The sequence below is a fragment of the Populus nigra genome, chromosome 10 (genome assembly GCF_951802175.1).
Source record: "Populus nigra chromosome 10, ddPopNigr1.1, whole genome shotgun sequence".
NCBI lineage: Eukaryota > Viridiplantae > Streptophyta > Magnoliopsida > Malpighiales > Salicaceae > Populus > Populus nigra.
Window position 1 is genome coordinate 2,506,572 of NC_084861.1, and position 13,006 is coordinate 2,519,577.

General features: G+C 32.1%; 1 protein-coding gene across 1 annotated transcript; it reads right to left on the reverse strand.

Annotated features, from left to right (window-relative positions):
- Positions 1–6,213: 6,213 nt before the first annotated feature.
- LOC133705185 (probable protein phosphatase 2C 55) lies at positions 6,214–8,573 on the reverse strand. Its single transcript, XM_062130322.1, has 3 exons — positions 8,268–8,573; positions 8,021–8,220; positions 6,214–6,241 (listed from the first exon to the last, which is right to left on the reverse strand). Exons 1-3 carry the CDS (start codon positions 8,571–8,573, stop codon positions 6,214–6,216), a joined length of 534 nt encoding a protein of 177 aa, XP_061986306.1.
- Between the last annotated feature and the right edge of the window lie 4,433 nt (positions 8,574–13,006).

Consider the following 13,006-nt stretch of genomic DNA (forward strand, 5'->3'; position numbering starts at 1 on the left):
AGATAATATAGTCATTACACTATACTTCTAAAAGGATAGTAGCACCCTATCAACCTTTTAATAATTTTGCTTCTAAAGGTAATATAGTTTTTATATTATGCATATAAAAGAGTAAAAATACCTAATTACCCTGATTAATCTTTTAAAATATCTTGCTTTTAGGGGTAATATAGTTTTTATACTATGCATTTAAAAAATAAAACAATCCAATCATCCTCTAAATCCTATAAAAACTAATTACTCCAATGAAAAACACCAAATACTAAGCTTATTGTTCTTTTGTTGGAAGAGCAAAATGATAATTACATTATTATTACCCGTGGTGCATCATATTTAAGTGTATAGTCAATTAGTTCTTTTATTAGTTCTTTTAATAACATGAATATCACATAATTTATATATTTTAATAACTTTCTATTTGGCCAATGCAAAAGGTAACAAAGAGTGAGAATTCAAAGAATCAAGAAAGATGTCTTCAAGCTAGCTTCTTATAAGAGACAATTCTAAATGTTGAACATACAATGGGTATAGTGTAGTAGACTTGAGCAAAGCATGAAGACAATCAATACTAGTTCTAAGAATAACTACAATGAGAAATTATCTGGTCCAAATTCCATGACTTAAAAATAGTAATCTCAATAAATAATTATTGCATTTTTTTTTATAAAATGCTTATTTATAAAAAGAAAAAAAAGTTGAATGGAATTTATAGAATGTGAATGAGGTAATGAAGGCCTTTTTAGGTCATGCAATGAAGCAGTTAAACAAGTTCAAGAAGCAACAACAAATGATGTGAGTTGCAGAAGAAGCCATTAAATCATCATTAATGTTAGGTTTTTCAAAAGACATATACACAACGGAAATAATAAATTTAAAATTTTTTAAAAATCTCAAGAATCATGTTAAACAAATCTAAAGTCATTTAGGGTTTAAACAAAGATTACTTAAAGATTACATATTCTTTTTTGCTTTGAATAATTATTTCAAAGTTGGGTTATCACAAACCATAAATTTTTCAAGTGCCTGGCTTCTAATGAAAATCCACACAAACCACCAATAAGAAATCTCTTAACTCATTTAGGGTTTAAAAATCCCAAGAATCATACGAGTGCTAACCTTTTTTGTGTTGTAGGTGTTTTTGTAACTAAAATAGTTTTTTCTGTATATAAAATAAGAGACATAATATTCTATTTATAGAAAAACTTGAAAGCCTTATAAATGATTAAAAAAAATCAGTTTCCCCTTAAATAATATGACATATACTATTTCATGATAATTTTATAAATTTATTCAATCAAGTCCTTACTTGATTTTTCTAAGTCTAGATTTGTAATTCCATGTACAAATTACATTATAATCTTTAATTTCTAAAACTTATTTACAATTAAGTCACACTTGATTAATCATCCTATTTTAATTTCTGACTAATGGTTCTTATGTATGTAGCCTATTAGGTTCCCTAATAAATTCATCCAAATATAAATCACAATCCTAAATAAAATATGATTAAATAAATTAATTTATTATCAATACAATAATTGATTGATTTATATTTGAAGATCAAATACAATATTTAGCAACCTGTTATGATCCTCTAAATATTAGAAAAGTCATAAATGGTTTGACTTAACATTTTAGTGACCAGTTTCTAGTGTAATTATTATCCTTCATCAAGAATGTTTCTAGTTAGACATTATAGCATAGAGTATGTCTTTTTTGTTAAATCATTTTTTTCAACATCATAGTCATTGATTATTTAAATAAGATTTGAAATTTTTTTCAAATCTTATTCACTTTTATCAAGGATTTCACAATTAATACTATTTGACAACATATAGAATATTTTTCCTAATTCACCAAGGTGATGAGTACTCTATTGATTACTCAAATACCTCTATTGATCATAACTTGTTATGATTCTCTAAAATTTCAGTAACTAGGTTTTCAGTGTAATTATTATTTCTTCTTTAAGAATGTTCTGATTTAGGCATTAAAGCATAAAATATATTTTCTTTGTTAAATCATTTTTGTTCTCAATACTATAATCATTAATTATTTAAATAATATTTGAAACTTTTTTCAAATATCATTCCATCTTATTCAAGGATTTCACAATCAATACTATTTTGAGAACATATAAAATATTTTTTCTAATTCACTAGGGTGATGAATTCTCTATTGATTACTCAAATAACTTAATATACTTTATATCATACTCAATATCTGTTGATTTATTACCTTTGATTAAGACAACATGGAGTTATGATCAAAGCATAATACTCTTTATATAAGATAACTTAGTGATCTTAAGTCTAAAGATCATTTGCATAATTTTCATGTAAGGCTTTCTATAAATAGAAGTGATCTCTCCATACAAAATTCTCATATGAGTCAATTTAGTGTACATGAAATCTAACAAACACTTGTATATTAGTTTTAGGTATCTCTCATAACTCAGCTTTTGAAAACAATTGTTTTCTTTCATAACAGAAGAAATATAATATGTATCAGTTTTAACAACTTTAATTAATATCCAGTCTTTATAAAATATTGACTATGAATATTTAAAAACAATACTTTGATATAATATGAATCTTATACTTTTAACAACTTTATAATTTTCTTTGCAAAATATTTTTGTCTCATAAACTCTTTTAGATTCATTAATCAAACATTAGATTCATTAATTAAATATAAATAAATATTAAAGATAAAAAAACCTTTATTAATAATAAATATATTTTACACAAATAAAATTAGTATTACATGTAACTAGCTAGTTGGTTACAAGACATATTCACTAACAATCTTCCACCTATACTAAAGTCAATCATTCATGTATTTAATATCATATCTCTCCATATGACGATCATGCTTCTAGTTGGACATTGCCTTAGTGAGAGAATTTGCATGATTCTCTTCCATGTGTGCTCATTTTATCTTTACATATTATATTTCTATGATTTATCTAATCAAATAGAATCGTCTAAATACATGTTTGAATCTTTGATGAGACCTTGATTTCTTTGCTTATGTAATGGCTTTATTGTTCTCACAACATAGGGCTACTAGATCAATAATGTTAGGAATCATACCTTGTTCAATTATGAGCTTTTTGATCCAACAACTTTTTTTTGTTGCCTTAAACACATAGATATATGTAGATTCAATTGTAGAATTTGTTATGGTCTCTTATTTAAAACTCTTCAAACTCATAGCATCACCATTTAGAGTAAAAATATATATTGGCTAAGATTTTCTATTATCAATAACTGATTGAAAACTAGCATCTAGTTCATTTCCTTCATAGATCAGAAAGATATTATTATTTATTCTTAAGTACTTAAGCATATTGTTAACTATCTTTCAGTAACTCTCACCTATTACATTGGTATTCTCTCTCTCTCTCTCTCTCTCTCTCTCTCTCTCTCTATATATATATATATATATATATATATATATATATATATATATATATATATATATATATATATATATATATATATATATATAGCATCTAGTTCATTTCCTTCATAGATCAGAAAGATATTATTATTTATTCTTAAGTACTTAAGCATATTGTTAACTATCTTTCAGTAACTCTCACCTAGATTACATTGGTATTCTCTCTCTCTCTCTCTCTCTATATATATATATATATATATATATATATATATATTTGTGTCTTAGAACACATATCTTTAAAGAGATGTATACCTTATGAAATAGGTAAGTATCCTCTTTTGAATTCTTTCATGTTAAATTATTTTAGCATCTTGTCTATGTACATGAATTGAGATAATCCAAGTAACCTTCTAGATATATCTTTATAGATTTCTATTCTTAATATATAAGTTGTTTTTCCATATTCTTCATGGATAAATTATTGGACAACCAGATCCTTATTGACTATAGTAAATGAATGTTATTTCCTATCAATACTATCTCATCTACATATATATTAATAAAAACAACTCTACTCTCATTAACTTTTTTTATATATAAATTAACATAAGGTTTTTCTATTTTTTATGAAATCAAATTATTTGATTATCTCATTAAAATAGATACTCTAACTCCTTGAAGCTTGTTTAAGCCTATAAATGGATTTGTATAGCTTACATACTTTGTTGGTAAATTTTTTAGAATCAAAATCTTTAATTTATTTCATATACACATCTTTGTGAAAACTTTCATCTAGGAATGTCGTTTTGATATTCATTTGTCAAATCTTATAATCATGGTATGTAGCTATAGCAATCAAAATCCTTACGGATTTTAACATAGCTACCAATGAAAAAGTTTCAACCCTTTGTTTTTGCCTGTAAACTTTGACAACTAGTCTAGCTTTATATGTTTGTACATTGTCTTTCATGTTAGTATTTCTTTTAAAGACCTATTTACATCCAATGAGTTTTATCATTTCAGGTAGATCAACCAAAATCCATATCTAATTGGTATACATGGAATTCATTTCAGATTTATTGGCTCCAAACCATTTCTTATAATCAATATTAGATATTGCTTCCATATAATTGGTAGGCTTATCAAGTATAAGCAACTTGTCATCATCAATTTCCATGAGAAGTTGATATCTTATTAGTGTATAACATGTCCACCCAAATTTATTGTGTTATTGTATTTCTTGAGTCTTAAAATAAACATCCAATGTTATGGTCTTTGATTTATGGTTCTATTTGAATGTCAACTTATAGTTCTTGAACTTTTTTAAGTTTTATTTTCCTCTCGTTGGTTATTTTAAGAACAAATTCTTTCTCCAGAAAGGTAACATATTTTAAGACAAATACCTTTTTCTCAACGGGATGGTAGAAATAATATCCAATTTATTTTTTTAGATATCTCATAAACTTACATTTATTTGACTTAGCTCTTAACTTTTCAGATACAATACACTTTACATAAGTATCATATCCTTAAATCTTTAATTATGATAGGTTTGGTCTCTTATCATTTCATATTTCATATAGAGTTTTATTAACAAATTTTAAGGGAACCCTAATTAAAAGGTAAGTAACAATCTGTAAAGCATAGTCTTAGAAAAAAAAGGTGAAAGATTTACATAGCTTATCATTGAGCGTACCATATCCAATAGGGTATGATTTTTCATTTCAGAAACTCTATTAAGTTGTGGTGTTCCAGGAGGTATTCATTGTGAGAAAATTTCATTATCTTTTAGATACTCCTAAAATACTGACTCAAGTATTCACCACCTCGATTTGATCAAAGTATTTTGATACTCTTTTCAGTTTGTTTTGAACTTTATTTCTAAAGTCTTTGAATCTTTTAAATGATTTAAACTTGTATTTCATTAATTACACATAACTATATATAAAATGATCATCAATAAATATGATGAAATAAGCACATACACTTATGGCATAAATTGTCATTGAACCACATACATTTGTATGTATTAAATGTATTTATTTATATTTTGTATCTTTAATACTTGGGAATATACGTTATAGTGTAATTTTATAACTCTAAATATTAAAGTCTACGTTAGCTCCTAACATTTTATTTTTATCAATTCATTTAATTTAATACCTGCAATATGCATCACATTGTAAAATTTATACCCTAAATATTAATTAAACAAATTAGTTTTGTGGTGTTTTTTTGGTCAAATCTTAATGAATAATCATAAACTTGTTATGATACTTATTAATTAATTTTTGTATTTTCAAAGTATGATAAAAATATAATTTATTTTATTTAGAAAAAAGTACAAAAACTTTTAGAATTTGACGGTATGAAAACAAAACATATTTTTGTATTTTTTTGAATAAGGATTTTTTCTATATTTTTCTAAAATTTTGAATAAAAACATGTATATTTAATATTGGATCGATATCTTACACTGTAAGTTCAGAACCCAAATATTAAACAAAATGGTTGGAAAACATACAAGGGACCCACAAGTTATTTTAAAATAGTCCTTAAATGTTTTTCAGAATATTTTGAAAATCATTTGGGGTTTATTTAGCAAAAAAGAAAAAGAAAAAGATTCAACAAAGAAAACTAGAGGGTGTATTTTCCAAACCTGCTCTTATTAAAAAATTAGAGGAAAAAATATCTTAAGGCCATGTTTGGCAAACACGCCTTAAGAACAAAAAAACCTTTTTTTTCTTTGGTAAAATTTTGACAAACCAAACATGGCCTTAATCTAATGGACCCGACCCAACCACGTGGTCAAGGCTTCCTAACCCATAGCCCAAGCCTAAAAACACGACCCAAAATCAGAAAAGAAAGAACAAAAATCAAAACAGGAGAAACATTTGAATCTCGCTGAAAAACAAATGATGAACCCAGAAACCAAAATGTTAATCTAGGTCATATTATGTTAAACAAAAGACAAAGAGATGCAACATAAAAAACTAAGACATAATCATGCATCAAACAACATCAATGAGCTCTAATATGGATAAATCAACAATAACAATAAAAAAAACTAAACCCGACATTGAAAGCTTTAAATGACCAATTGATCCAAAATAAGATTTAAAAGGACCAAATAAAGATATAAAATGATCATGCATAAGCTATAGCTCGAAGCTCAACAAAGGAGGCTAAGACATTAAGACATAAAAAGACCCAAATCTAGGTTCAAGAACATTCAAAACTAAAACCCAGAAATTCATCCTTAAACCCAGAAAGAGTAGAAACCCAGAAATAGCATAAAGAGCCTAGAAAACAGCCTAAATCTTGCAACCATAACTAAAAATGTCTACCATAACTTGCTTGAATCATTCCAAACAAACAAGAAACAAAATGCAAAATCAAACCAAGAAGCAAAATCATATTATCTGCAGCAAACCAGAAATGCATTTCCTTATATACAAACATTGTTCTATTGATTAACTCCCTTATTCTTAACCATAAATAACATGTTTTTAGCTCAAATAAATTTAACTAGCCATTGATAATAGTTTAAGAACAACAACAAAAAATTAGCAACTTCATTTTCAACATGTTCTGCTATAATGACTTTATTGATTATCGTAAACATTAAAACATGTTAAAATGTATCTCAAACTAACATTTATCACTTCAATAATAATCTTAAGCATCAAAATAAGCCTTAAACATCAAAAAGCCTTGAAGCAAAACTTAAGGATACATATACATTCATAACATAACTAAACATCTAAAATAATAATTAAAACAAACAAACATCCATGGCATCTAAACTAGCAAATAGTTTTAAATGATACATAACAAACAATCCAAGCAGAAATTTAAAAGATAAAATAAAAATGAAGGGGTATGCTCATTGAGCTTCACCCCTTCATCAAAGTTGAAAATATACTTTTGTCCGACAATGTTGTTTCTTTAGCTGGGAACTCCTTCCTTCTTCTTCAAACTCTAGATATGGTATCTCTACTTCTAATCTTGAACTTGCAAGTTATGCCTTCTTCCTCTCTCTTTCCACTTCCTTTCTACCAAAAGAATTTCAATGGTTAAATTTTCTTGTTTTTTCTCCCTCTTTCTCTGTGATTTATTTCTCTTTCTTTTTTTAAAATCGGAGACAGTGATTTGGGAGGCTAGTTTAGCTATGGACGACACATTTTGTATCCGACATCTAAATCTCATTTCTTATGAGAAGTGTTTCTAAAGGATGGTGCTGGAAAATTGCGAACATTATTCTCAAGTGATGATGTCCTCAAGATGTCTTGGAAATTCAGAGGTTTGCCGAAGTCTGAACTTAGATGATGCTTATATAATGTTGAGCTAGTAGTTTAACTATCAATAGTCAAGTGGCAAAAAGATACTTAGTGAGAGAGGACATTCCTAGTTTAAATCCTACATTTGCATCTCCTACTCATACTCATATATAAATGTGCGATCAACTGGAATCTTGAGGTCATAACTCTTAGTTCTTTCTCGTGATTTGACTCTTAAAAGCATAGTTTTAAAACCCGACCCGGTCATCGACCCGGTCTAGTGACCGGGTCACGGGTCAGATGGGTTGACCCGGGTCAACCCAAAAAAAATGTGCTCGATTCCTTCAGACTCAGCAGCAACTGCAAAGGGAGAGTCATAATCCTCGCTGGTTGAATTCATGGACGCAACAGTTGTGATGGTCCAGGCAAGATCCTGAGGATAAGATCTTCCTCCATGTTCTTGAAGAATCTCCTCGATCTCAGAGCTGAAAAGATTATCGAACAATCCATCGGTACCAGCAACCACAATATCCCCCTACTCCACATCAAATTCACCAAGGAAAATCAAAGACCGGGGCTTACCCTCTGAACCCAATTCCCCAACAAAAAAGGGTAGTTGAAAAAGTTGTGCTGTGTCGGTGACCTGTAAACAAGCCTTTTCCCTCTGAAAACCATGAAACCGTTATCGCCCACGTTGGCATAACACAATCGGTCTCTTTTAAGGGTAACAACACAGGCAGTGGATGATCCTAAAGCAACAGTCTTGGAATGCGCTTTTAACAATATTTTCTTGAGATTAACATCCCCTTTAGGCTTCAAGGATCGAAGAGCTGTGAGATAATTGGACATAAGTTCTCTTGCGAAAATCCCAGAATCAATTCCTTTCATAGCCCATCCACCAACACCATCAGCCACCCTAAAGGTTTGCCTTTCTTGGCAAATAAAATGAGCGTCTTCTCCCAAACTTTCTGGGTTCGACTCCAACTTTTTAAGAAATGGGTTTGACAAATTCTTGAAATTAATTAGGTCTTCTTCTCACTTCTCTACTTTGCAATGCTAGTGATTCCTCTCTCTACTCTTGTCGTTTTGGAATTTGGCCTTTTAATTGTAAAAGGCTAAAACGATGTCGTTTCGGGCATAAGAATATATAAAAAAATAAACCCGAGTCTCAGCCGGGTCTGGCCGGGCCGGCCGGGTCCCGGGTCGACCCTCCAGGTCAACCGGGTCTGGCCGGGCCAATTCCCAGCCTGTTTTTTGCTTAGACCCTGCCCGGCCACAGGCCCGGGTCGGCCGGGTCCCGGGTTGACCCGCCGGGCCGGGCCGGGTCTTAAAACACTGCTTAAAAGTGATCGTACACCTATAGGTTGCGTCAGGAGTGTGTCCATGATATTAAAAATAAAAGGAAAGAAAAGATGATGCTTGTATGACAGAGATGCCAGATTCATTTTGCTGGCTGAAGCATTTGAGGTATCTGGATGTTTCACGAACATTTATCAAAGCGTTCCTGAAATCCATCACAAAGCTCTACCATTTGCAGACCTTAAGATTCAGCGAATGCAGGTCACTCAAAAAGTTTCCCAACAAAATAAAATATTTGTAGAGCTTGAGACATATTTACTTTAGTCGTACACCAGCTGATGTTGGATGCCTAACGGGTCTTCGAACGTTGCCATTCTTTGAAGTGGGTAAGGATAAAGGCTACGAAATTCAAGAGCTGGGAAGCTTGAAGGAACTAGAAGGGGGATTGAAAATAGTCAATCTGGTGCATGTAAGAGACAAAGAAGAAGCCAAGGGAGCAGACCTCTTTGGAAAATCAAAGATTAACACATTGGTATTGGATGGAGTTCAGAAAGAGAAAGCAGCAGCTCTAGCATCAACTACAAGGATTTGTTGGAAGGCCTCCAGCCTCACCCAAACATACGAAGCTTAGAGATTGAGAATTATCAGGGTGATGAATTCCCACCATGGCTTTTGATGTCAATACTCAATAATTTAGTGGTGCTGAAATTGAAAGGCTGCAAGAAGTGTAAGAAACTTCCTATAGCAGGACATCTTTCTCGTCTTAAAATTCTTGAGATATAAGGAATGGATGGTGTGAAGATAATAGGCGATGAGTACTATAGTGGTGGAGAAGCGGTATGGATCCAATATTTCCAGCTTTAGAAAGATTGTCTCTAGTACAAATGGAGAGTTTAGTTGAGTGGAAGGTACCTCAAGGAGGAGGAGGAGATGCAGTTGTGGTATTACCCTGCCTTGAAGAGTTTTACATTATAGGGTATCCCCAGTTGAAAAGCATTCTGGTGACAATTCATCTTGCTCCTTCCAAGTATCTGGATCTTCATGAACCACATCCAATGAGCTTGTCTTAAATATGTATATGCTAATTACAACTCTTTTCTTTGGAAGATGCATATGCTAATTACATTAATTATGGTATTCAACCTTTTAGGTGCCCTACTATTGATTTTAACTGTCACATTTCAATCATTTATCTCCTCGGAGTTTCTTTTCCTTTTCTTACTTTCTGTTTCATTTCTAAAAACTGGCAGGCTGGCTTGATCTTCAACAGAGATGGTAGATGAAGATTTAGTACAGTCTCTATAACAATGATAAGGTCTAAGTATTCTGTCGCTTGATTTCAATAGAAAACTCTTTGTTCTGCTCACAGCAGAGACATGTATTTGTGATGCTCTTTCAGGTTGTGAATAATTCTTTTCATTGTAGTTTATTTACTTGCTAGATTTTCTTTTCCAATTCGGATCATTATAATTTTGACCTTCATTAAATTGGTGTTTTGAGCTCTGTTGGTATTTAGCTGGATTTATGAGTTCAGGAGTTATCCATTTGATACGTGCATGTTTGGATTGAACAATGATTTAGAGTTTATGTTTTTCAGTACAAGCTATGTTCATTGATCCGTCATGAGGATTTTGCAGGGGAAGATCTATGAACTGCTAAATCTATTCCAGGTATGATTCTGTATATCTCTTAAATCCTATTACCATGTTTAGTCTTGTAACTAAAATCACAGCTGGTCCTCTCATGATGAATCCAATCTAGAAAAGACAAGCCATCTCGGTAATTATAGTGATGTTGTATGTAACTATGATGGTCACAACCATATTTTAAGAAGAAACATACTTTCTTATCCACACAACCAAGCCAGAGTGGTTTCATACAAAGATTATGATGTTGCAATGCAATCCTATAAGCATAGTAGGTTTTTTTCTCGGCAATCGATCAAGAAACCGTCAATTTATGCATCTCTCTTGTTAGGATGGTTGCCATTAATGTACAGCAATCATAGAGCATTTGCAGCTTACCCTAAGAAAGAGGGTTGCCATTGTCAAAAGGCTATAATGGCAGTTGCACCAACCATTGACAAATGGTGTAACCCATGTGCTACCACCATTTGTGCCATAATTTATGGCCTCTTGTCTGCTATGAATTGCCTATAAATAGAGGCATTATTTGAGAGCAAAATAAGAGAAAGAGAGAGAGCAACCAAATATGTGAGAAATATAGGAGAGAGTGGGCAGCCAGCAGTAGCTGCCATTGCAGCACTAAGAAGAGAGAAATAGAGTGAGGTTGAGAGTTGTTAAATAGTGGAAGATTCTTCCTTCTCTATTGTTGTAAATCTTGTTCTCTCCCTATATAATCAAATGGCTTTTCCCGTGGATGTAGGCGATTTGTCAAACCACGTTAAATATTATGTCAGTGTGCTTAGCCTTCAATGGGCAATTATCAGTACATCATCGGTAGGAATCCCCAACAATTGGTATCAGAGCATTTGGTTTAAAATGGTGTTTGATTTTTGCTCAAAAACAAAAGTTTTCAAAATTGTGTTTTGACCATACCACTGTTTAGAGGAGGAAGAGAAGAGCAAACTGGTGAAAACGACGCAAAAATCGGACGTCAGACATCGTCGTCACACACCAGCGAGGTGGCTGCTCACGCGCACAGACGCGTGCCACGTGTTTTTTTCACCTGGATGGGCTGACCCGACCCGAATACCAGATGACCCGACCCACGTGGCTGACACAGATGGAGGATGACATCATCATGACATAAGCATTGCATCAGCATGCATAGTGGGCATGCCATGTCAGTAACCAATCAGCTGACATGTCAGCACAATAGGACCCACCTGACATGTCATCAGCCACGAGCTGAGGGAAAGGATTCAGTATAGCTGATCCTACGTGCAACCGGATCTAAGGTTGAATCTGGGCTGCGAATCATGTCAGAATTGTTTTGATCAAATCTTAGTCATCTGAAATGCTATTTGGACGATTTCAGACTTGTTTCCATCTAATTTGATCATTCTGGATGCAATGGTACAGTCAGATCATTGAGATTGAGAACAAAAATGGTGGTGGTGAATTATTAAAGAGAGATTGCATGATTAGGAGGCATCTGAAGGTCATCATAGTGGTCGATGGAGATGGAAAAGAAGAAGTCGCACATGTTTGCCCAATTACGTGTGTTGAACCGCTAAGTGGGGAATGTTTAATTGCCTTAAGAGAAGGTAAAATTAGGACACTCTGGACACCCGATCATGTGGATGATTTGAGGTGGAGAGTGGAAATTGATGAAGACCAATCTAGATGAATCTAAGCACTGGTAGTCTCGCCAGATTTTGAGAAATCAGGTATAAAACAGGATACACTAGATCACTTGTAAAGGAAAGCCGCAACAAAGCTAGCAAATGGTTGCATATACAAAAAGACAGTACGATGGATATATATATATATATATATATATATATATATATAGCCTAAAAAGTTCTGTCTGGGAGATTGGGTTTAAAACGGGACTGGTGTGACCCCTTCAATCTTTCCTAAGAACTTGCTTAGTTGAAGAATTATCCATACGGTACTATTTTTGTATATGTAATAGTTTGAAATGAAACTGTTGAATACGAGCAAGATGACGGCATAAAGGAACAGTTGGGTCCTGTATGTTTAAGGATTTGATGGAGTGGTGATTTCTCCAGAGAAGTTAGATTCGGTGACTATGATTTTTCGAGGGTAGAATTGATGAAAACCTTAATAATGGAAGAGAAATACAATAAAATGATAAAGATTGGCACTATTTTGACTTGGATAGGTGTTGTGATAAGATGAGCTGTTGTCAAACATAAGCAAGGAATGGGGAGAAATCTAGAGAACAAAAATTGCACGAAGGCACTTGGAGATTGCGCAGGAATACCCGTGATCCAACAAGGTACTATAATAAGACAACAGGTGCAAGGAGAAGAAGTTTTCCTAGATGAAGCTCAGAGCAAAAACTGTGTAAAAGTTGTGTACAATAGGAAGCCT